This window comes from Caretta caretta, chromosome 3, assembly GCF_965140235.1.
Source record: "Caretta caretta isolate rCarCar2 chromosome 3, rCarCar1.hap1, whole genome shotgun sequence".
In the NCBI taxonomy this organism is placed as follows: domain Eukaryota; kingdom Metazoa; phylum Chordata; order Testudines; family Cheloniidae; genus Caretta; species Caretta caretta.
In genome coordinates this window covers 197,853,921-197,876,183 of record NC_134208.1, presented here as the reverse complement: position 1 = coordinate 197,876,183, position 22,263 = coordinate 197,853,921, and the positions used below count along the sequence as shown (strand labels likewise).

At 42.4% G+C, this 22,263-nt stretch overlaps 1 protein-coding gene and 2 long non-coding RNA genes across 3 annotated transcripts in view; 1 reads left to right on the top strand and 2 right to left on the bottom strand.

Annotated features, from left to right (window-relative positions):
- LOC142071653 (uncharacterized) overlaps positions 1 to 8,834 on the bottom strand; it is a 55,704-nt gene extending 46,870 nt beyond the window's left edge. The window contains exon 1 of the long non-coding RNA XR_012667872.1: positions 8,569 to 8,834. This is a non-coding gene — a long non-coding RNA (uncharacterized LOC142071653). The remainder of the gene's footprint in view (positions 1 to 8,568) is intronic.
- Positions 1 to 10,140, top strand: part of LOC142071652 (uncharacterized) — an 85,384-nt gene extending 75,244 nt beyond the window's left edge. The window contains exons 2-3 of the long non-coding RNA XR_012667871.1: positions 6,178 to 6,424; positions 8,844 to 10,140. This is a non-coding gene — a long non-coding RNA (uncharacterized LOC142071652). The remainder of the gene's footprint in view (positions 1 to 6,177; positions 6,425 to 8,843) is intronic.
- Positions 10,141 to 15,668: 5,528 nt separating this feature from the next.
- Positions 15,669 to 22,263, bottom strand: part of KIF16B (kinesin family member 16B) — a 288,909-nt gene continuing 282,314 nt past the window's right edge. The window contains exon 27 of the mRNA XM_075127230.1: positions 15,669 to 15,737. Within this exon, the coding sequence (XP_074983331.1) occupies positions 15,684 to 15,737 (54 nt within the window). The 3' untranslated portion in view covers positions 15,669 to 15,683. The remainder of the gene's footprint in view (positions 15,738 to 22,263) is intronic.

Below are 22,263 nucleotides of genomic sequence, written 5' to 3'. Positions count from 1 at the left end.
AAAACCCCTTCACCTGTAAAGGGGTAAGAAGCTAAGATAACCTCGCTGGCACCTGACCAAAATGACCAATGAGGAGACAAGATACTTTCAAAGCTGGAGGGGGGGGAACAAAGGGTCTGTCTGTCTGTGTGATGCTTTTCCGGGACCAGGTCAGGAATGCTCTTCAGAACTTCTGTTAAGTTAGTAAGTAATCTAGCGAGAAATGCGTTAGATTTCCTTTTGTTAAATGACTGGTAAACTAGGTTGTGCTGAATGGAATGTATATTCCCGTTTTTGTGTCTTTTTGTAACTTAAGGTTTTGCCTAGAGGGATTCTCTATGTTTTGAATCTGATTACCCTGTAAGGTATTTACCATCCTGATTTTATAGAGGTGATTCTTTTACTTTTTCTTTAATTAAAATTCTTCTTTTAAGAATCTGATTGCTTTTTCATTGTTCTTAAGATCCAAGGGTTTGGGTCTGTGTTCACCTATGCAAATTGGTGAGGATTTTTATCAAGCCTTCCCCAGGAAAGGGGGTGTAGGGCTTGGGGGGATATTTTGGGGGAAAGACATCTCCAAGTGGGCTCTTTCCCTGTTCTTTGTTTAACACGCTTGGTGGTGGCAGCATAGGATTCAAGGACAAGGCGAAGTCTGTACCTTGAGGAAGTTTTTAACCTAAGCTGTAAGAATAAGCTTAGGAGGTCTTTCATGCAGGTCCCCACATCTGTACCCTAGAGTTCAGTGTGGGGAAGGAACCTTGACAAGGTGCAGACCCCTTTGGAAATCAGACACAGTCTGCGAACCCCCAGGGATCTGCAGACCACAGATTGAAAACCACTGTTCTATGGTAACAACAACCTTTCACACACCTTTAGACATAGTCCATAGACCACCAGAGGTCCACAGACCACAGGTTGAAAACCACTGGTCCCATCTTCCTGCTTCCTTTGAAATGATTTGTAATTGTCTCTGGCTCTTAGTTAGACTCCTTGCACCCTTCCTCCAGTCCGGAGCCCCCATACAGGAGCCAAGGACAACCAAGTCCATAGGGAGAACATAAATCCTGCATATCTCCTCAGCCCTTCTAAAATCAGTTGTGAGGATAAAAAATTCTGCTTTGCCTGCTGCCAGAGAATGGCATGTGGATGTAAGGCTGGGCGAAAGTAGGTCAAGTTTTCTGCTGAAACTTTTTTTTTAAATAGACCATTGAGTTTTAATAAAATGAACAGTTTCACAGAAAAGTCTGCTTCCCTTGAAAATTTTTGACTGGAAAACCAAAAGTTGAAATTTTTTGGCCAAAAACTGATGGTTATCAGCAGGATTCAGCCCCAAAATTTTCATTTGCCAAAAAATATCTTTGGGTTCCATTTTTTTTCAAATTTCAAAATGTCCCAAAAAGCAATTTTTTTGGTTTTGTCAGCTTTCTGCAGACGATTAGATAGATAGATATTCATTCTGATCAGGTCTGTCTGGATGGTTTGCTACATTATGTTCACTACAGTATGGCCAACCCCAAACATTTAGAACTCAGAGTCAGACTTCAAAAAATCCTGAACTTGGCCAAAAAACAATTTTTTGAATAGTAAATTTTGGTAAGTTATTTGCCTTTGAGTTTCTGAGTCTTTCAGTTGCACTGGATCATTTTTCCAAGCTTTTCTCTGCAACCACTGGACCAGAAAAAATGAGATTCTCATGTAATCATTCATCTGCAAGAACTGGGGCTTTTAGAAAATCACCAAATAATACACCATTTGTGATAAAACAGCAAGAGTTGGCAACAATAATAGAGAGGCTGGAGTTGAAGAGCTTTCTACCTGGGGAAACAGATCCTGAAAGTTCTCCATTAATTCCACCTTCTAACTGACCAAAATGTCCACATCTACTTGAACAAATTCGTATTTACAAACAAAAACATTCCCACAGCATCTCTGCCAGAACATGGTTAAGAGGGAGGGAAGTGTTGTGGTAGGTGAAATGGAGATAAAGGAACAGGGTTGCAAACTTTATTTCTTAATTGTTTTTCTTTCTCTGTGGTGTGGCATGTTCTGCAGAGAGATCTGCATCAGCTCATGTACAGATTTGCAATTTGGCCAGGGGCTGTTCACTGTAATTTCTTTTCTGCTGGCTGGCCAGTGAGAAATTTTGGGATGCATTACCCACAATTTTCCAGCAGTTTGCATTCATTTTTTCCCCTCACGTTCTCTTTTTTCAGCTGTAGTCTCTCTATGGTGAGTTAGAACAACAGATGTAAAATCTGGGATATTTTCCAAATTTCGGTGGGTTCCCCCATACCTCATAAGTGAGATGCTCAGTGCTAGCAGCATTAAACTAATGCCCGATGTGTAACAAAGCCATCATGTGCACTGAGGATGCACTTTGAATACGTGCTGGTAGTAGCTATCTCAGATGCTTGGAGTAGAACTATTTATTCCAAAGCTTTTTCTTGGATTTAGATAAGAAATCTTCCTTGACAACTGTAGAAATTAGTCTGTCTGTAAAGTCCTGCCCTACTTTAAGCTAGTGAAAACTAATTATCCCTGTTGCATTCTGTAGTAGCATAAGAACCCTTAAGGGTCTGAGTCTGTGAGATGCAGAACAGCCTGTGACAGAATGATGCCCCCGTGTCTACACCCGACAGACTATTATAATAATCTTTGTACGAAGTATGTCTTGTGAGGGATCATTTGAAAACCCATTATTTACTGGTCATTATTGTCCTGATAGAACGTGTGTGGCAACATTGTCTGTGAAGTCACAAGATTCCACTGTATGTTGTAAGTAACACATGTGATTGGCAAACAGGTCTGTCTCAAACAAAGGAATGTGAGGTTTCAGAGGAACAGCCGTGTTAGTCTGTATTCGCAAAAAGAAAAGGAGTACTTGTGGCACCTTAGAGACTAACCAATTTATTTGAGCATGAGCTTTCGTGAGCTACAGCCGAAGTGAGCTGTAGCTCACGAAAGCTCATGCTCAAATAAATTGGTTAGTCTCTAAGGTGCCACAAGTACTCCTTTTTTTTAAAGGAATGTGAGTTCTGCTTAATTTGCATTTAAGCAGTAAACAGAGTCATCAAGCAGGAAGGGAAACAAAAGAAGCTCCAATAAGTGACTTTAGCTTGATGTTCATTTTGAACCTTGAAGGTCACACAATCGCTCTCTGGATCAACTTTGCCTGGGTAGGTATTTATCTGTGTACTTTTCTGCCTTCCCCTTTAATGTGTTTTGTCATTTTTGCTTCCACACGAAGTTTTCTTTTCCAAGTTAGAGCCGCCTGTGATTGATAAAGTGCCTGGTAGCACTAATGTCATGTCTCATTTCTTGATGGGCCATTGTAAACGGAAGGTTAAGTGAAAGTAAGAGAGGAACCGGTTGGGGGCTTTTTCCCAATACAGCACTAATGCACAGTGTTGCACAAGGTAAATAGCAAGGAGGAAAGAAAAGGCAGTGGGGATATAAACTGCATTAAGGAGAGTGGTGCTCAGAGAGCGGTATTCAGCGACCTGCCTCCTGCATGCTCAGTGTCACACTTCAGCCCATGATTCCTCAGGCACACCCACTCTCTGCCTGGCTAACCCACACCCCAATATTTAGAACAAGAGAGTGGGTCTGCATTGGGCTTGAGCTTTACTGCTACTCACTGAAGAGCATTATAACGAAGGCCTGATGTAAAGACCACTGAAGTCATTCCCTGAAGTCTCTTCATTGACTTCGGATCAAGCGCCTAATGCTTAACTTCCACACATTTGCGCTGGAATTTTGCAGAGCCTTCTGTGCCCTTGTGCATGGACGTAAGACTTGCCCTGAGTGATGTCGGTCTGCTTTTTGCGATACTGCACACCTCCTGGAAGCTTTGGATTGTTCCATAAGCTTCTCAAGCAGTGAAGGGAGACAGCTGGAGCTCTCTTTAGAGGGGAGCAGTGATTGTTTTTATGGAGCGGGGGGGTCTGGCGGCTGTCCCCAAATTGTACAGATGGTCACGGCAATTGGGATCATCCCCCTAGGTCTGGGGTCCTCTACTCAAAAGACCTGTCTCACAACGCTGCTCCATGCTGCTGGAGTTCTGCTGCCATTAAGCGTCTACCTCCCTCTTCCCCCTGTGCAGTCGAGTAGCAGGTTTTACCAGCATTGACTCCTTTGCGCAGGGCTGGATTCTGTGTGGTGGCTTGGGGCTTTGTCTCTACAATTGAAGAATTCTGGATGATATTGAGAAGTTGACGGCGTGCTGCGTCATGAGTGCCTTTGTCCATGTGGCTCCGCCAGTGCGGGGGCAGGTACACACCAGGCCCAGCGTACAGTGGGGTGGTTCTTGGGATTCAGTGACCCTCGTCAGGTGTAAACACCTCAGCTACGGACGAGCTGCATCCTTAGGAAACCAATGTAGCTGACTTCTGGGAAGGGAGGGGAGGAGGCAGGAGCAGTGGAAAGCTACCCAAAAGACAGAACAGTGGCAGCAAGAGGAGTTTAAATCGCGAGCCGCACAGGAATGGAGGGAGCCAGGCAGGGAGAGAAAATGAGGGGCAGGAGAGAACACGGTCACACAAGCTAGGTAAGGTCCCCAGGAGTGGGGTCGGTCACCCAGCCTGGAGCAGCCTGCATGAGACAGATGGTCCCCGCCAGGACTCACAAGGGAAGGGTAAACTCGAGAGGAATGTTGCAGATGTTTGTTGTTTTTGTATGATCCGTACTCTTTCGTGCTTTGGGTGATTCAGTAACAGAGTATTAACCTTTGAGAGAGTGTGTTGGGTGTTTCACAGCTGCTTCATGCCCCTGAAAGAGTTAAACTGTAAACCAGAAGCTTCACACTTTTGGGGTGGCGTTCTGGGAGGGGGTGGAGTAGCTCAGGGGTCAGTGCAGCTCCTGGGGGCCTAGGGCAGGTGGGCTGAGGAAAGAGATTGAGTAGTTTAAGAGCATAAATCCCATCAATTCTCAATGAGATCTTGGCACCTCAATCCCTTTTGAATATGAGCTCAGGTTTCCTCAGTCAGTCATGCATTGCAATGCTGAGCATAGCAAATGCCCAAGTAGCCTTAAAAATCTGGAACTTAGTCTCTCCGTGCCTCATTTCCTCATCAGTGAAATGGGGATAATAGCACAGTCCTATTTCACAGGGGTGTTGTGAGGAAAAATGCATTAAGGATTGTGTGGCATGCAAACACTAGGGTGATGGGGGCCAGATAAGTACCTGCGTTAGATAGGAGCATCTTTGGGCTTGGGTGGGACGCAGGGAGCATGATCTGCCAGTTCCTCTCCCTGTGTCCTAATTCCTGCTCCTGTACTCCCCTCTTAGCCACATAGTGAGGAGAGCCTAGAGGCCTGTAGCATATTTTTTCTTGCCGTAGTGCTCATGTGGCTGCGTAATGCCACTAACACAGACAAGCCGCAAAGGTGGTGGTTTTCGGTTTTCGTATAGAGCTGGGCAAATAAATTGCAGTTTTTACTCACTGATTTGTGCCTCGTTTTCTCTTTGTGGCATGTCCCACAGCACCACCTGACTCCCCTGAGTTTGCTCCTTCAGATTGACTCCACACGCTGTTTTGTGAGGGGTTGATTGCTGCAGTTATGTGATTATTCAATGCTCCCAAGCTAGGCTGTGTTGCTCAGGTGTGCCTGGTCACATAAATCACATGGCATTGTTTCTCTTCCCTGACTGGTGAGCATACTTAAGGCGCCTGATCCAACCCAGAGTGAAATCAGATGAAAGACTCCTGTTGATATCAGTGAAATCTGGAGTAGACCCATAATCAGAAAAGGGACTTGAAGACGTGACTGAGGCTTTCAGGGTCTCAGGAATAGGGTGTAATTTGATGCTACTAGTAAAATGTAAGATATTCCAAGTGTGATGTATTTAGTGCGCTGCACTCTTATTTATTACTGTACATCTGTGTTTCAAAGGTATAACTGCAGGTAAGTACACAATTAAATATGTCGTTTAGTAATAGAATATACAGGAAATTACAGATAAATGTCATATAAGTCATAATTAAGTGGCTGCCTGAAAATAACTGCATTCATGAATGCATACCTAGTTGGGAAAGGCACAAGCAGCTCCTGGTGTGACTCATTTAATTGCCTCTGTGGCAGGACACTGGTGTAGGATTTCGGGAACCTTTCTCTCTGCTGTGTTAATAGTGCCCCACCCTTGCTGTAAAAGGTGTTATGCCCCCACTTTCCGCTGGTTTTGTTTGACTTTTGTTGCAGGTGGAGCCCAGGTGTTTGGGCTGCCGGGGGCTGTACGGGTGACCAGCACTTGACAGTGATGATGGCAGCAGAACCTGCCTCACTTGGCCCAGCAGGAGTACTGGTACAAGGCAGCATCTCGGTCTCATGGTCCGTGATGAAATCCAGCTGACTATGGGTCAGGTCCCACTGCTGACCCAAGGCAGCCACCTTCTCATCTGAAACCCACTCCAAGAACAGTCATCCAGCAGCAAACAGCAATACCCAGGTGTGACACACTGCCATCAAAGGCAGTTGGAAAGGCCTCCACATCCCCTTCCTGCCCCTTCCCTCCCTTGCTGCTGATTTCTAGGCCCCCTTCCCAGCATCTGTTGCCTGGTGACAGCCTCACTTCTGAGGCTGTGCCATCTCCTCCTCTCTTTCACATGGTAGAAGTATTTGGTGTGCAAATCATGGTGCCAAAGTTGGAGGTGGTCTCAGTGCTGGCATGTGATAGCCTGTCTAATCACACCATCAGATTCCTGGCAAGTGAATGGCCCCTGAGACCCTGATGTAAGTCAGAAATCCTGCTAAATCACATACCAGCTGCTGTGGGACCCCACTCTACTGCTGGTCTCTCTCCCTATACTGCAACTCGCATTTATTTATCTCTCTCTGTCCCTGTCTCCTCCCTACACTTCACCCACCTGCAAAGAGATTCTGGTCAGCCTTTTATTAAGGGTACATTTATAAAGAGTGAATAAAGAGTTAATAAATGATGCATAGGTGTTATAAGACATGAGCAGCATGTGCCATAGCTGTTTCTATAGCACCTTCTCCTGGTGTACTTCTATGTTTATAATAAACCTCTTAGATTCTATGACAATTGATCGACCATTTATTAAAACATCTCTGAATTCTTCATTTTCCCTGTATAAACAGTTTCTAAATTTCCCGTTAACAGTATAACTTGTGATGCAATTTTTTTAAAAAGATATTTAGTACAAATATATTTGATTGCAAATTTAAAATTCCTGAGTATTTGAGAGTAGACGTTCACTCCTTGCCAGACTGGATTGCTCAGCGAAGTCAAAAGGGGATGAGTATAAGTTACGCAAATTCATTTTTACATTTTAGCAAAAAGAAAATACCTTGCTGTATTCACTCTACTGTATTGGTGACCTTCTTTAAAAGGCCTGGCTTTAGAATCACTCTTCCCTCCCCAAGCCCTGTAAATGGAGTCCCTGGACCTGCTATCTCTTGGGAAATGCTGACTTTTAAAATGACCACCATTGTAACATCCTCTAAGGCTTTATCTACACACACAAGTCCAGTAACCAAATCAAGCTCAATTGATATGAACCATAAACATATTCATGTGTGTCCATGTGGGGAGTTGCACTGATTTAACTAAATGGATTTTTTTAAATATGATTTCAGTTAAACTGGTGCGACTTTTGAGTGCAGACCAGGCCTTAGTCACAAACCCACATCTTTATCAGAACCAGGGCTGCTAGTCCAAGTGGTTAATGCTTGACCTCCTTAGAGCCCTGAGGTATGTTAGTGTGGTCTGACGGGGACTCCATTATTGCCTGAGTGACACTGTTATAGATTTTAATACTGTTCGTGTAAACTTACCAAACAGGAAAGGCTAAATCAAATTATTACCCAAGTCAACAAGCTGGAATTTTTTAGCCCTTTCCTATTGTTTTTGGCACAGGGTATATGAACTACTAAATCAAACGCATCATATGCAAATTAGTAAAATGTATTATAACAAAAAGTGAAGTTTAATGACATACAGCAGATTGCCAAGATTTTTAATAAATTCCTTTCAGTCGAGGTCCTTATATGTTTCAAACTGGAGGAGCAGTTATAAAAAGACTAGCTTAGAGCACAGAAGGAAAATCCCCAGTGAAGTTGGCAGTGCAGAAAGGAATGTTTTCCTTCAGGTCTGTCTCCGCCACTGACACTCTTACAAATTAAATTTGATTTGAGTTTTCACTGCTGCTTAAATTAAATCACCAGAACAAAATAGCAACTGCAAACTCACTCCTCCCCCTGCCTGCTCCAAAGCCTCTCAAGATGTGAAACTCGGTGGGGACGGGGAAATACAAAAAGTTCTAATTAAATGAATGGGGTCCCCTTTCTCATTGACATGACATCTGGTTTTTAAAAAATGCTACAAAGGCCTAGAAAATACCAGATCTGATTGAGAATTTTCTATCAGTTTTTTTCTGGGAGTGGGGACATGCAAATTTTGGCAAAATCAATTTTTTTCACAGGAAAATTTCAAATTTGCCAAAATTTTCCAGTCTTCCACCAAGAAACTGTAAACTAAATGCTTTGTTTCAAGTTGCTTTGACCTGATTTGAAATATTTTGGTTTGTTGAACTGAACCAAACTATTTGTCTGTCTATGGTGCAACAGTACCTGATCCAAGTTGTAGTTTGGATGTTTCATGCCTTGCAATCATCCCTTATGCGCCAGGCTCCTTGGATGTACTTCATCTTCCAAAACACCATCAAAATTGTGTTTCGCCAGTGGCCAATGGATGTGTGCACAGGAGGAAGAGGGGGTACAGAGACAGGGTGTTAGATAAGGAAGGAAATAACAAGGGAAGATCACTGCTTTTCTCCCCACTCCCCACCTCCCGATCCATCTAGCTATTTAGCCATCTAATCTAATCTCTCTCTCTCTTTTTGAAGCAATGATGTCCCTTAACAGATACATTCCTCAGGAACTGTGGATATGTTGAATTACAAGATTGGAGACTGAGTTTTTTTCTGAAGTTGGCCTGTGACTGTGAAACTTGCTTCCACGGCAGAACAGAATGACCATGATTCTCCGTGCTCGCAGAACACTTCTTTGTCTTAACTTTCCCACTTCCCCCCAGAGTTTAAGGAGGTAGTAAGAATGAGTAAGAGGAGATAAAAGACAGAAGGAAACAAATAGAACGCCTGATTAGTTGAAAGTAGGGAGGAAACCAGACTAGACAGGAAATGTGTTGATCTTAATAACTTGTGTTCCATAATTTTGTTAAGTTTGCCACATCTGAGTCTTCTCTTACTTACACCATTGTAGCAACATTGACTTCAGCAGAGTTCCTCCTGATTTACACTGGTGTAAGTGAACAAGTCTCTACATTATGAAATATAAATGTGATAGACAGCAAAACCGGGGCTGGAGGCAGAGAGTCTACTGAGCTCTGGAGAGGTATTAGGGAGGTGGTGAAGACAATTATGGAGGTAACAACAGAGATGGCCACAGGAGAGGAGTGCACTGCTGCACAATCTGAAAAAGGAAAGCATGTCCTGCTATTAAGAAAGGACTAGAGTTCAGATCTACCAGCCAATGCTACGTGTGTGGCCTGCTTGAAAAGATGAGAAATGTTTAAACTCAAGTAACAAGTGCTGATAAGCAATCTGGTATACAGACAGATTGGAATCATGGGGCCAAATTCTTTGCTGACATAAATCAGTACAGCTCTATTCAAGTCAATGGTGCTTCACCACCTTATAGAGAATGTGTCAGAGAATTTGGCCCAGGATGTTTTAAAGATGCGTGTATGATTGCTAAAGCCATAAGGAAATATTTTGCTTTGCCATGCTTTGTAGGAGAGCGCTACAACATAATCTACACAATGGGAAGTTATAACAATGTGTTATAAAAATTTTTAATCAGTTTGCATTTCTTAGAATATTGTGTGCTAGCAGCTGAAAGGTTTTAGTGAGGAGTGCTCTTACTGTACATTAGCCATGAATTCTTCTCTAATGCAAAGTACTATTATAGCTCTGACAAACAGATACATATTGTAGATGGTAAAAGAAAACTTTTTTTTCCCCCTTGGGAAGGCTTGGTTTGGCATGTACCCATTTCTTTGTGCCAAGTGTAATGAAGACTGAGCATTTACACATGAGAAATGCAAGTAGGTTAACTGTCATGAAAGCTAAATGATTGTAAGTAAAGTTGTTTTATAGAGGAATACATGAAGCAGGAGCTTATCTCTGCATCTCTTGTTCTTGCAGTGAATTAATGATTTGCTGGGCATTTGGAATCTCTCATTGGCCATTATCCAGTGCCGTATGCAGAGAAAGTTTACTACAGATGTTCAGTAAGGTACTGAACATTTTTTCTTTTAAAGCATGCATATACACACCAAATGCTGCACTTAAACAGTTAAGAAAAATCACTGTTTTGTCTTAAGTTGTCTAACAGTATAGTATAACATGAACTTCCACTCGCTTACCACTCCAATGCGGCAGTGCACTCGGTGGGTGTCCCAGTTGGATGACATTGTTTTCTTGCTTCCTGATAAGAGAAACACCAGTGAGTCAAGGGAGAGACACTCCTGTGCTCTGAGCTGGAGGCATTAGCTGCTCAATACGTGATTACCTCCTGTGGGATGGTTCTTTGGTGTCAGTCTCACTGGAAGCCAAAAATGCTGTACAGTGAGCGCTGTCAGAAGAGAAAGGTTTAAACAAGATGAAAGGAAAGAACGGAGGAGGGACAGGAGCAGAGCTGTCTGGTTCAGTTAGAAACCTGTTTTCAACACATGGATGGAGAAAGGTGCTGACCATGTAAGATGCCTAGAAGAGGTTTGTGTAGAACAAAAAATAAGTCTCTTTGGGGCAGGGACCAACAACCTAAATAATTTCTGTAAAGTACTTGAAATCTCAGCTGAAAAGGCATTATGTAAATACCAATATTTGTATTCTTCTTAGTGAAGCTAATACCTTATGTGGTTTGTAGCCTGGACATCCCTAACCTTCAGAAGAGAGTGGCTTTGAACCATCAGCTAATATACCTTCTACATGGCTGAGTAGTTTGACTCCTGGTAGAATGTCTCATGCCATCCAGGCAGAAATTTTATCCCCTTATGGCTACACATCAGCATCAGGAATACTGGGCGTAACCAATAGCATTGGCAGACTTGCATCTTAGGCCAAATAAATAACAGTGCTAGACCCAGTCGGGATGACTATGAGGGGGAAAGATAAAAATGGTCAGCACACAGATGCATGGAAGACCAGATCACCAGCACTGATAATACCTATATACATCAACACAACGTTCACAGACCAATAGACAAAATAAGGAAATCATGTGAGGGGTTAAAAAAGGATCACAAAACTCACAAAAGTTAGATCTGGAAGAGGGACAATGTAAAGAGGAAGCAAACAGCTGAGCAGGAATGAGGGAGTTGCATAGGAGGTTAATGTACTATCTTTTCATTTTTTGAAGAGCGGAGCTTGCTTTGCTTGGTCACCAACAGATTACCATTTTTTCAGCGGATTTTATCCCAGTCTGTAACTGAAGTTGGAATAGATGGTATAATGAAATCAACCACCCCCTTACGCATAAACTGAGGCCCATTGCACAGATCACAGAGGCAATTGCAGGTCTGAACTGAGGTGCATCTGCCATTATGTATAGTGACACTTGCACAGTATGGGCTTGCACTGCTTTTCCTTTACTCCCAAATCCATGTGCGTGTAAAACATGAGTGATGTTGAGTTGATCCCTGTTATATTTAAAGGAGTACTTGTGGCACCTTCGAGACTAACCAATTTATTTGAGCATAAGCTTTCGTGAGCTACAGCTCACTTCATCGGATGCATACTGTGGAAAATACAGAAGATGTTTGTTTTTATACACACAAATCATGAAAAAATGGGTGTTTATCACTACAAAAGGTTTTCTCTCCCCCCACCCCACTCTCCTGCTGGTAATAGCTTATGTAAAGTGATCACTCTCCTTACAATGTGTATGATAATCAAGGTGGGCCATTTCCAGCACAGAACAGGAGAGTGGGTTTGCGGGTCGGGGGCGGGGGGAAAACCAAAGCCCATAATGGTACAGTATATCGAGTACTACAGACTCACTGATATTAAGGGTCATATCATGCAATCCCATGGATAATGTACGTCTGTTGGGATGTGTATCTCAGATTGTCTGTGTGGGTCAGAAAATATGCACTTCATAAGGTATCTGATTCATAAGATATCCTCTCATTTTGCTAAGTACAATTGAGGATTCAGTCCGATGCATTCTGAGTAGGATTTTTCAAAAGGATTCGATGCTGGTTTAATTCTGCTCCCAGTGGAGTGACTGAAAGCAGAGTTAAAAATCCTACACTCTAGCCTTTTGCAGTAAGAGGCACTGTCTGTACCCCAGGCATGAAACACATTACTAGGCAGCAGGGGGATGTTTGTACTGTGGCTGCTTATGCTTGCCTGTCCATGTGGGAGATAGAAGACTTCAGTTTCCAGGGTTGTCAATCCAGCAGCCTTCAAGAGTAGTAGATTAATTCTAATTCTAAAAAATATTTCAAAGATGGTGGGGGCGGGAGGAAGCCCATCCATATAAAAAAAGAAAAATCAATTCACTGAAAATAAGAATTTACATCCAGCCAAGGAATATGAACTCTCAGGTTGTCAGGAATTCCAGGGCAGGCGGGCAAACTGATTTTTAACTTATCTGAACCCAGCTATAGTTTAAAATATATTCAGCATTAAAATTCTAAATGATTTCAAAATGGTGTTTAAGGTAGGAAAACAGTAAAGAAAATGTTAAGAGGTGAATCACCATAACCTCCTTTTTCAAAGCCAAGTTGGGTAGGGCCAACTTCTCTTGGTTTCTTGGCTTCGCACCTAGACTACCAGCCACCTCAAGTCTATTAAACAGTGTTGGGATTCCCTCCAAGACCTTTTCCACTTGGCTTATCCAGAACACCTTGTCCAGTTCTGGAACAACACTTGATCCAGTTCTCTGGGATCCGAAACACTCAGTTCGACTCTGGATTTCATCATGCAGGCTCCTTTATTTGGCATACAGTAAAGCTTCATTGAATTGATCGGTCTCAAGCATAGGGGTTGGGTATTGGGCATTTCACACATCCAAAGTTACACAGCAAAGCTCTTCCTTTATATGCATTTACACACTACATTACATTAGCTATACATTACACCACATATTTTTTGATTGGCTTGGTTACTTTGCTCTGTCCTTATGCTCTTCATGTAGAACCTGATCATTAGAGTCCAGGTTTAACTTGTCCATAGTCCTGTGTTATTGCCCAAACCCTGTTTTCCATCGGTCTTGCTCCGATTTTGAATCTTATTCATGACCACCTTTCTTCTGGTATTGAGATTGAGTAGTGCATGGATAGCCAGCTCTTCAACCTGAGGTGTCTTTGTTCTAAAACTAAGGTCACCAGGACTGTTATTACTGACCTTCAGTATGCTGATGACTGTGCTGTCCTTGCTCGCAGCAAGGCTGACTTGCAGTCCACCCTAGATCTTTTCTTGGGCGCCTATCATAGCCTGGGGCTTTCCCTCAACATTGGGAAAACTAAGGTGCTTTATCAGCCTGCCCATGACAAGTTGCCCCCCTTCTCCCACAAATTATCATCAGTGGTGAACCCCTGGAAAATGTTGAGCATTTCCTTTACCTGGTAGCCACCTCTCCTAGACAACCAATCTTGATGTGGAGATCGAGCATAGGATCAGTTGTGACAGAAAGTTGCTCTGTTGTGTCTTTATTGACAGATCTGCAGATGAAAACTAAGATCCTGGTCTGGAATGCAGTAGTCATCCCAACTCCTTTTTCTGGGTGCGAGACATGGGTGACATACCAAAGCCATCATAAGCATCTGGAGTGGTACCACCATCACTGTCTTAGAAAGATTCTCTATATCAGATGAGAAGACTGTCACCGCAATGCCAGTGTTCCCTCTGAAGCTAACATCACCAGTGTTGAGGCAAAGATACTGAAACACCAACTTCGCTGGGCTGGTCACTGTGTGTGGATGGCTGATACCTGTCTTCCAAAGCAAGTCCTCTTTTTTTCAACTTAGTCATGGTAACAGGACTCACAGGAGACAGAGGAAATGCTCCAAGGACACTCAAGTATATCTTAAGAAGGGAGGCATTGACCCCCATGAATTGGGAAGAGCTGACTGGCAGTAGACTGCAATGGCATCACATCATATATCAAGCCTCAGCCCGTTTTGAAGATAATTGCCTTGTTCAAGAGGCTGAGAAATGACAGGGGATGAAGGAAAGTGTACAGCATCCCAGCCAGCAATTCTGCTCTCTCTAAGCAACCACCTGTCACGTATGTGGAAAAACCTGTAGAGCACAGATTGGACTCCTCAGCCATTTTAAGTCTCATCAGTGACTCTTCCCCGTGGCAGACATAATCCTTGTATCGAGGGATAGCCCACGACGATGAGTTCCTACCATCTGGGTCTTGCTGCTTATCTTAGTGAGCGCAGACTCCATGGCTCCAGCATACTGTTTGTCAAGCCACTAAGAAATGAGGCAAGTAACTTATGTCAAGCCAGGCCTACATTTCCACTTCTTTTATTTTCTTGGGGTTTTTTTTATGATAGTATCCTATTCCAGTGTTTCTTTGCTCTTCTTTTCAAGTTTATTACCTAGCAACACATGCCCAGCACCACAGTAGTTGTAATTATTTGAACAATCGTCCACCATTAATATTAGGCTGAAAGTACAAACTGGGGGAGGGGGAAGGGTGCAAGCTCACCTCCTCTTGTACAGCCCACCAGCGTATAATCCCTCATTATAAGTTTTCTCTGCCATTAAAGCATCCTTTGGTTTTAATTTTACTGTCATTTTAATTACATTATGGAAAAACTGTTACAAAATATAAAAATATTTCCATTTATCACCACAGGAAATTTGGGTGTGACACAGAACACAGGCCAATTAAAATAACATTCCCTGAGTCCATACTAGCTGTGGTCCTCCTCAGCCACCACACAATACTTGTCATCACCAGCATAGGCAGCGTTACTTTACCAACTTCCCAGTGTCTCAACCAAACTGTGCAATCTGGAGACTGTTCTCCCAGAGTGAACCCATGTGCTGGCAACTCTGTACAGTAAGACGTTACATCTGCACATGTAAATGTCCCCAGGTGAAAACAGTAGTTCAAGTCTGTAGCTTTCCAGACCTTGCATTGTCTTGCAACTGTATTTGAGGACAGAAACCAAACTTCTTCCACACCAGATGAGTTGCAGTGCTTTTTGCATGGAACTTCATGGTATTGGACCCTGGCTATTAACTTTTCTGTGGTGATAAAAGAAGGCAACTCTCTTTGTTCTTTGTCACTTGAGGCCTCTTTTACTTTATATGGGAAATATATGTTATATACTGCACGTATCATTGTTTTTGCCTTTTACCTTTCATTACCTTTATCTTGTACATTTAAAAATCATTTACAATATTATACATATAAAATAGTTACACTCTGTATCAACACATTCTTTGCTTTGTTGATTTTTAAAATATAATACTCCAGATGCTAATTCTGGCTAAAACGCGTGCTCATGTAATGGATGCAGTACTTCTGCTGTTAGCGTCTGTTGAAATACTTGGTTATGTTCCCAAAGCATCTTACATTATTTCTATTTACAAAACACTATCATATAAGCTTTTACTTCCTAATAACATTTACTTTACACTACAGTTAAACAGAACTTTTGTAAATGCGTGTTAATGGTTAAGCTCCATTTCTTACATTCACTGATCTTTCTTGGTGCTGGGTTGTTTTCCACTTCCAAAGCACACAGCCCTCTGAAGAAAGAAAACACAACTCATTGTGGCTTCTCTTTGGAGCCTCTATACATTTTACATTTACATTTGCCTTTACATTTGCTTTACCCCTTTTACAGTATACGCTACACATTCCAAGGGAATGTACCTTCCTTCCATAATGCAACTCTTACCCTTGATTTACCAAAAAATCATGTTAGCCATACTAATTGTCACATGAAGTGTAGCTGTTTGTTTTGTACTTAGAGTCTCCATGTACTTCTATCAAAGTGACTGTCTAATCACTGAGGCCTGGTCTACACTGGCGGAGGAGGGATGGGGGGAATCGATCTCAGTTACACAACTTCAACTATGTGAATAACATAGCCGAAGTCGACGTACTTAGATCTATTCACCGCAGTGTCTTCACTGCAGTGAGTTGACAGCTGACGCTCTCCTGTCAACTCCACCTGCACCTCTCACTCTGGTGGAGTACCAGAGTTGATGGGAGAGTGCTCGGTGGTCGATTTATCGTGTCTAGAGTAGACACGATAAATCGACTCCCGCTGGATCAATCGCTGCCCGTCGATCCTAAGGGTAATGTAGACAAGCCCTCAGAGACACTTTAAGGCTTGGTGTTCCTAAAATTGCTACTCTTGTGACCCCCTCCCTCCCCTTGCTATTGCTCCAGACGTGCACTGTCTCTTTAATTTTTCATTTTAGTCCTGCCACTCTTTCAGCTGCTGTTTCATTACTATGAAAGGATCCAGAGTCTCTTCCTTCTGTCCTGGTTCTGTCCATCCCTGCCACAGCCACAACCATGTCCTCTAGTCCTTATTGGAAAAAAATGTTGAACTTCATGAAAAAACATCATCTCAAAGCCAGATAACACCAGCTACTTGTTTTTGGCTTGCGAGGCGGGGGGAAGAATTTAGCAAACACTACCGGATAACTTTTGCAGCTGCTCAAAAAAGTGTCCATCAGTTTTTGCAACTTTGAATGAAAGATTCAAATGGATTTTTAAAGGAATCTTTTAAAGGCCAGTTCATTTTAGACATATAAAATGGGGTTTTAGAAGTCAAGAGTGTTTAGGTCTTTTAAAACCCTGCATAATTACACCAATGTGTTTAAATATTTTTCTCAACAACCCTTGTGTTGCTCTAATTATAGTTTACACAACTGTACCCAGATTACATTCCCTACTTGTACATTCAGAGACAGTCAAGTTCAAATGGAAACCTCTTATGTCCTTTTAGAGATTTTGACTAAATTGTCCATAGTCAAATGCCTACAGAGGTCATTTACAACTAATTATTTACAAACCATTCCTCCAGAGAAAAGGCCCATTTTCCTTCAAAATGGCTGTAAAGGCTCTTGGGGACAAACACATAGGTAGGGGTGCCATAATTGGTTTAACTACCAGAGTTCCACTGGGCAAGACTGTACTGAATTGTACTGCCATAAACCAGGTTTTCGTATCAAACCAAGCATTCTCTTCCTAAAACACTTTCACTCTTTAACATTTCTACTGCCCCTGACTTTAATTCTCTCCAAATTCTGTAATGTTAATTTGTGCAAAAGCTACTTTTAACTCCTCAATCCCTTTCCTTGAATCACTTATCTCCCAAAAAGAAAAGGAGTACTTGTGGCACCTTAGAGACTAACCAATTTATTTGAGCAGAGCTTTCATGAGCTACAGCTCACTTCATCAGATGTATACCGTGGAAATACATCAGATGTATTTCCACGGTATACATATATACTGTTTCCACGGTATACATCTGATGAAGTGAGCTGTAGCTCACGAAAGCTCTGCTCAAATAAATTGGTTAGTCTCTAAGGTGCCACAAGTCCTCCTTTTCTTTTTGCGAATACAGACTAACAGGGCTGTTCCTCTGAAACCTGTCATTATCTCCCAAAGTGACACATTTCTCAGCTGATTTCTTTGAGCTTATCTTTGTGCTTGTTTGCAAACTGCTGTTCCCTCCATGATCACCCCTGGGTCTTATTCTTTAAAGTTTCAGTGGCATTCAACGGAACTTGGTTGTGTTCTGCTAAGCATTCTTTTACATATGAATCCAAAATACCTCCCTTTATGTTTCCAAAATATTCCCTTTATGGTTCTGGATTTCTCTTTAGGAAAGACGTCTGTACTATAATTTAATAACATGGTTTTTTGTTTCTTTTTCTTGCATTTCTTGTCTAATACTATTTACTGGAGTTCATTTTCCACCTGGTTCCAGTCTACCCCTATAACTTCCCAGGGGAATCCAGAGGGACCTCTTTAAATCCAGCCCACTCCTCCCATGTTCTGAAAACCTCCTCAGATTCCAACTCCATTGCTAAACTGCTCGGTTGCGAACCTTGACAGTAAAGCTACACATCTAGCTTATTATATGTTACACGTTCCAGACAAATGGATCCAATCTGAGTCCAGCACCAATAATGTTGGGATTCCGTCCGAGACCAATTCCGCTCTGCTTATCGAGAACACCTTGTCCAGTTCTGGGAGAACATTTCATCCAGCTCTCTGGGATCCAAAACACGTAGTTCAACTCTGGATTCATCATGCAGGCTCCTTTATTTGGCATACAGCAAAGCTATGCTGAGTTGATCACACTCAAGTGTAGGGGGTGGGCATAGGGCAAACCACACATCCAAAGTTACACAGCAAACCTCTTCCTTTGTATACGTTTACACATGACATTACATTTGCTATACATAACAGCACCCATTTTTTGATTGGCTTGGTTACTTTGCAGGAACCAATCCCTGTACAGCATGCTCTGTCCATGTGCTGTTCACATGGAACCTGGTCCTTACCTTTCTGGTTTATGTTGTCCATAGTCCCTAGCATCAGGGTGTTGTGGCTTATCTTAGCTAACACAGACATCCTGACTCCAGCATGTCATTTGTCAAGCCCCTATTTACAAATTAACCTTCCAGTCACATACCCAATGATGCTCACTCGGAAATGCGGCAAGTTACTTATGTCAAGCCAGTCCTACAAGCAGTAAATAACCAATTCAAATCTAGCTTCTATAAGCAATGAAGAAATAGAGCTGAGCAGTCTAGACTTTGTGGGGTATTTGAAGGGGAAAAACTCTCTACTCTCCTGGCTGGTGTTACTGCTGTGGGGCATTAACAGGAAAAAGCAGCAATGCTCAGAGCCACATTCTTTCCCCGTTTATTCTGTTACAATCCTATTGAAGACACTAAAATGGTGTTGCGTAATACTTAATATTTTGACTTTGTCTTCCAGTCAAGGGTCTTAAAGCCCTTCATTCTTGTTGGCTAGGAGTTTTTCGTAGCAAAAGACTGCCAGCCATGGTCTCTATGGATCTTATTCACTAGTGCATTCGTCCCGTTTTACGCCATTGTAATGTCACTGACTGCCAGAGGATAACCAGACCCCATATATCTATATATATATATAGATATATATATTTTAATCTCTGTTATGCAGTTTTAGCCATGGCAAGCTACGTGGGCATGTATTGCTTTGGAGCGTAAACCTGATTTAGGAACCAAAGTTTACTTTTGGTGGGGGAGGAGGGCTGCAGCTATCTGTATTAGTAATGATGTCCTTTATGCCTGTATATTAATGGTGGTGCCTGAAAGATGAGAGAAGAAATGAACTAAGCAAGTTCCCAGAGAATAGTGTCAGTCATACAGGAGATCTTACAGTCCCTGACTGCTTACACACTACAGCTAATTGAGCTTAATGGGGGAAATAGGTATACATGTAAAATATGTGCACTTCCTCTGTTCTATCAACAAGCATTTTCAAATCCAGACCATATATCATGATGATCACCCTCAGGCTTTGTCAGTCCACTTCACTCCATTGCCTGACATTTTGCTTTCTACCTCCATCCCCATTGGCTCCCACAAATAGGGCCTAGATTAAACGGAGCAACGATGGTGGCCCAGACCCTCAGCTTAAGTCACCAGTGTAGCTCCCTTGACTTTAACAGAACTGTGCTAATTTACCCCAGCAGAGGGGCTGGCCCAAGATGTGCCAGGTCTACATGACAAACTTACATCACAATAACTACATCACTCAAGGCTGTGAAAAATCCACACCCCCAAGCTACGTAGCTATAATGACCTAACCTCCAGTGTACACAGGAGAGCTTCTCCCATTGACATAGCTACTATCTCTCATGGAGGTGGATTAACTATGCTGACAGGAAAAGCTTCCCGCATTGGCAACTAGTATCTTCACTGAAGCTCTACAACAGCACAGCTGCAGCTATGTCGCTGCACCGATTTCACTGGAGACCTGCCTTTAGTTTCACATGAAAGGACATAAAATGCTTGAAGAAGAAGAATTTAGGGGTTATGTGCCTTGGACTTGTTGCCAGCTTCTCTGGTTAGAAGACAACAGAGGCAAAGAAGGAACCATCAGCTGTGTTTGTTAAAGATCAGTGGTCCTGGCTGTAAATGTCTTGGCTTTCAACAGAGAATCCTGATGTGACAGTACAAATAATATGTCCAAAGTGCTGTACAGAAGCTAAGAACATATATTGTAGGACTGACCAGAAAATCCATGGAAAATTTCCACTTTTCAGTGAAAATTCAAAAACTGAAAAATTGCAGCCATAAACCCAAAAGCTTTTGATTTGTCATTTTTTCTGAAAGCCAAAATTTCAGGGTAGCTGTGCTGGCTCATGGGAATTTTAGTTCAGGTACCTCATGCACCTCTCCTCTAAGGGCTGGTCTCCCTGGCCAGACTACATCTCACATGCTGCATTATCATCTCCTCTTGCTGAGTCACCGTGCTGGACATCACAGAAGCCCACCTGGAGATTCCAGCCCAGAGAGGAGAATGGAGGCATGAACATCTGAACTAAAACTCCTACGAGGCACCAGAGTAGTATTTGTCAATCAAAACCTTTTTGGTTTTCATGTGTTCATTTATTTTTATTTTTGGTGGTTGTTTTTTTTTTTTTTTTTTTGTCAGAAAGCCAAATTTTTCTGTGGAAAGCAGATACTTTTTTGGTGAAAAATTTAATTTAGTTGAAAACCCAGTTTTCCAACAAAATATACTTTTGATGTTTAAAAAAAATGACTAACCATAATATATGGTATAGAAATCAAGCACAAGACTCTCAAAAGTAGGCATGTGCAAATTAATTGATGCAGTTGTACATGCTTATTTAGATACAAGGTTTATTCTTACACATAAATTGGATGTTTGCATGTACAGATGACCAGTTAGGCACCCAACTGACCATGAGGCATGCAAATACCCAAGATGTGTATGTGCAAATCAGGTATTTTCATGTACAAATTAGGCAGCTATAATGGCATATGACAATTTTTGAAAATCTGACCTTACGAATATAATGAACATATCATATGGGGGTGCCTTATGTTTTGACATTCTATGTCGTGCCAAAAAGCTTCAATGTGCCTGCAGGAAACATGAATTTTCAGCAATCATATCGTATCCACAGTTCCTCTGTTTTCTCTGCTTGTGAACAGGTGCAGTCAGGTGGAAAGGTTTCTTTGGTACCACAGGGTCACAAAGAAAGTGTCTGATTAAAGAAGGGCTCCTACTAGCAACATATTCCGCCTGCCCATCTAAACCCATTTTGGGATGGCATTTATGCCTCAATTCCATTGGCATGCTACTCTAAGCAGGCATAATGCCATCCTAACAGATGGGCATGGGTTGAAAGCAAGGCAATGATCACGCATCAGTATCAAGAGCATTAGTTAAGGGCAGAGTTCCCAGTTATGAATGATGATGTGACAGTCCAGTCTGTGGTTGCAGGACTAAGATTTAAGGGGATTTGACATTGCTTCTGCAGCCTAGTGCTTGATTCATTCTGAGGGAGGGAGTCCTAAGGTAGAGTTTTGTAAGCGGATGCAGTGAGACTCCAGCAGTGAACAGGAAGACTCCTGAGGGAAGAGAATCATAGAAGAATAGGGTTGGAGGAGAAGACCTCAGGAGGTCATCTAGTCCAACTCCTTACTCAAAGCAGGACCAGGACCAACACCAACTAAATCATCCCAGCCAGGGCTTTGTCAAGCCAGACCTTAAAAACCTCTAAGGATGGAGATTCCACCACCTCCCTAGGTAACCCATTCCACCACCCTCCTAGTAAAATAGTGTTTCCTAATATCCAATCTAGACCTCCCCTACAGCAACTTGAGACCATTGCTGGAAGTGGTGGGGAAAATCTGCTAGAAGAAAGTAATATAGGAAAAACTCTGCAGGGCCTGGGAATAGGTGGCCCAGAAGGAAAAGATTTCTATTGCCCCAAGGGTCAGAATCAGTGCTTAATTTGTGCCAAGGCTAGCCAGGGCTGAGCCCCGGCACCTCTAGACATAGGTGTTCACACTGGGCTTCCTCCATCAGTTATGAATGTAAAAAAATTGCTTGCTCACCAACACCTCTTTCATTACAAATTAAGCACTGGACAGAATAATTATTGTTTAGATTTGTTTGGACTTCATTTGGGCCTGTTGTTACCCCTGGAAGGGGACTGAACTCTTATGGGACTTGCCGAGAGGGCCATCCACAGAATGCTCATGCAGAGTCTCAGAAGACGAGAGC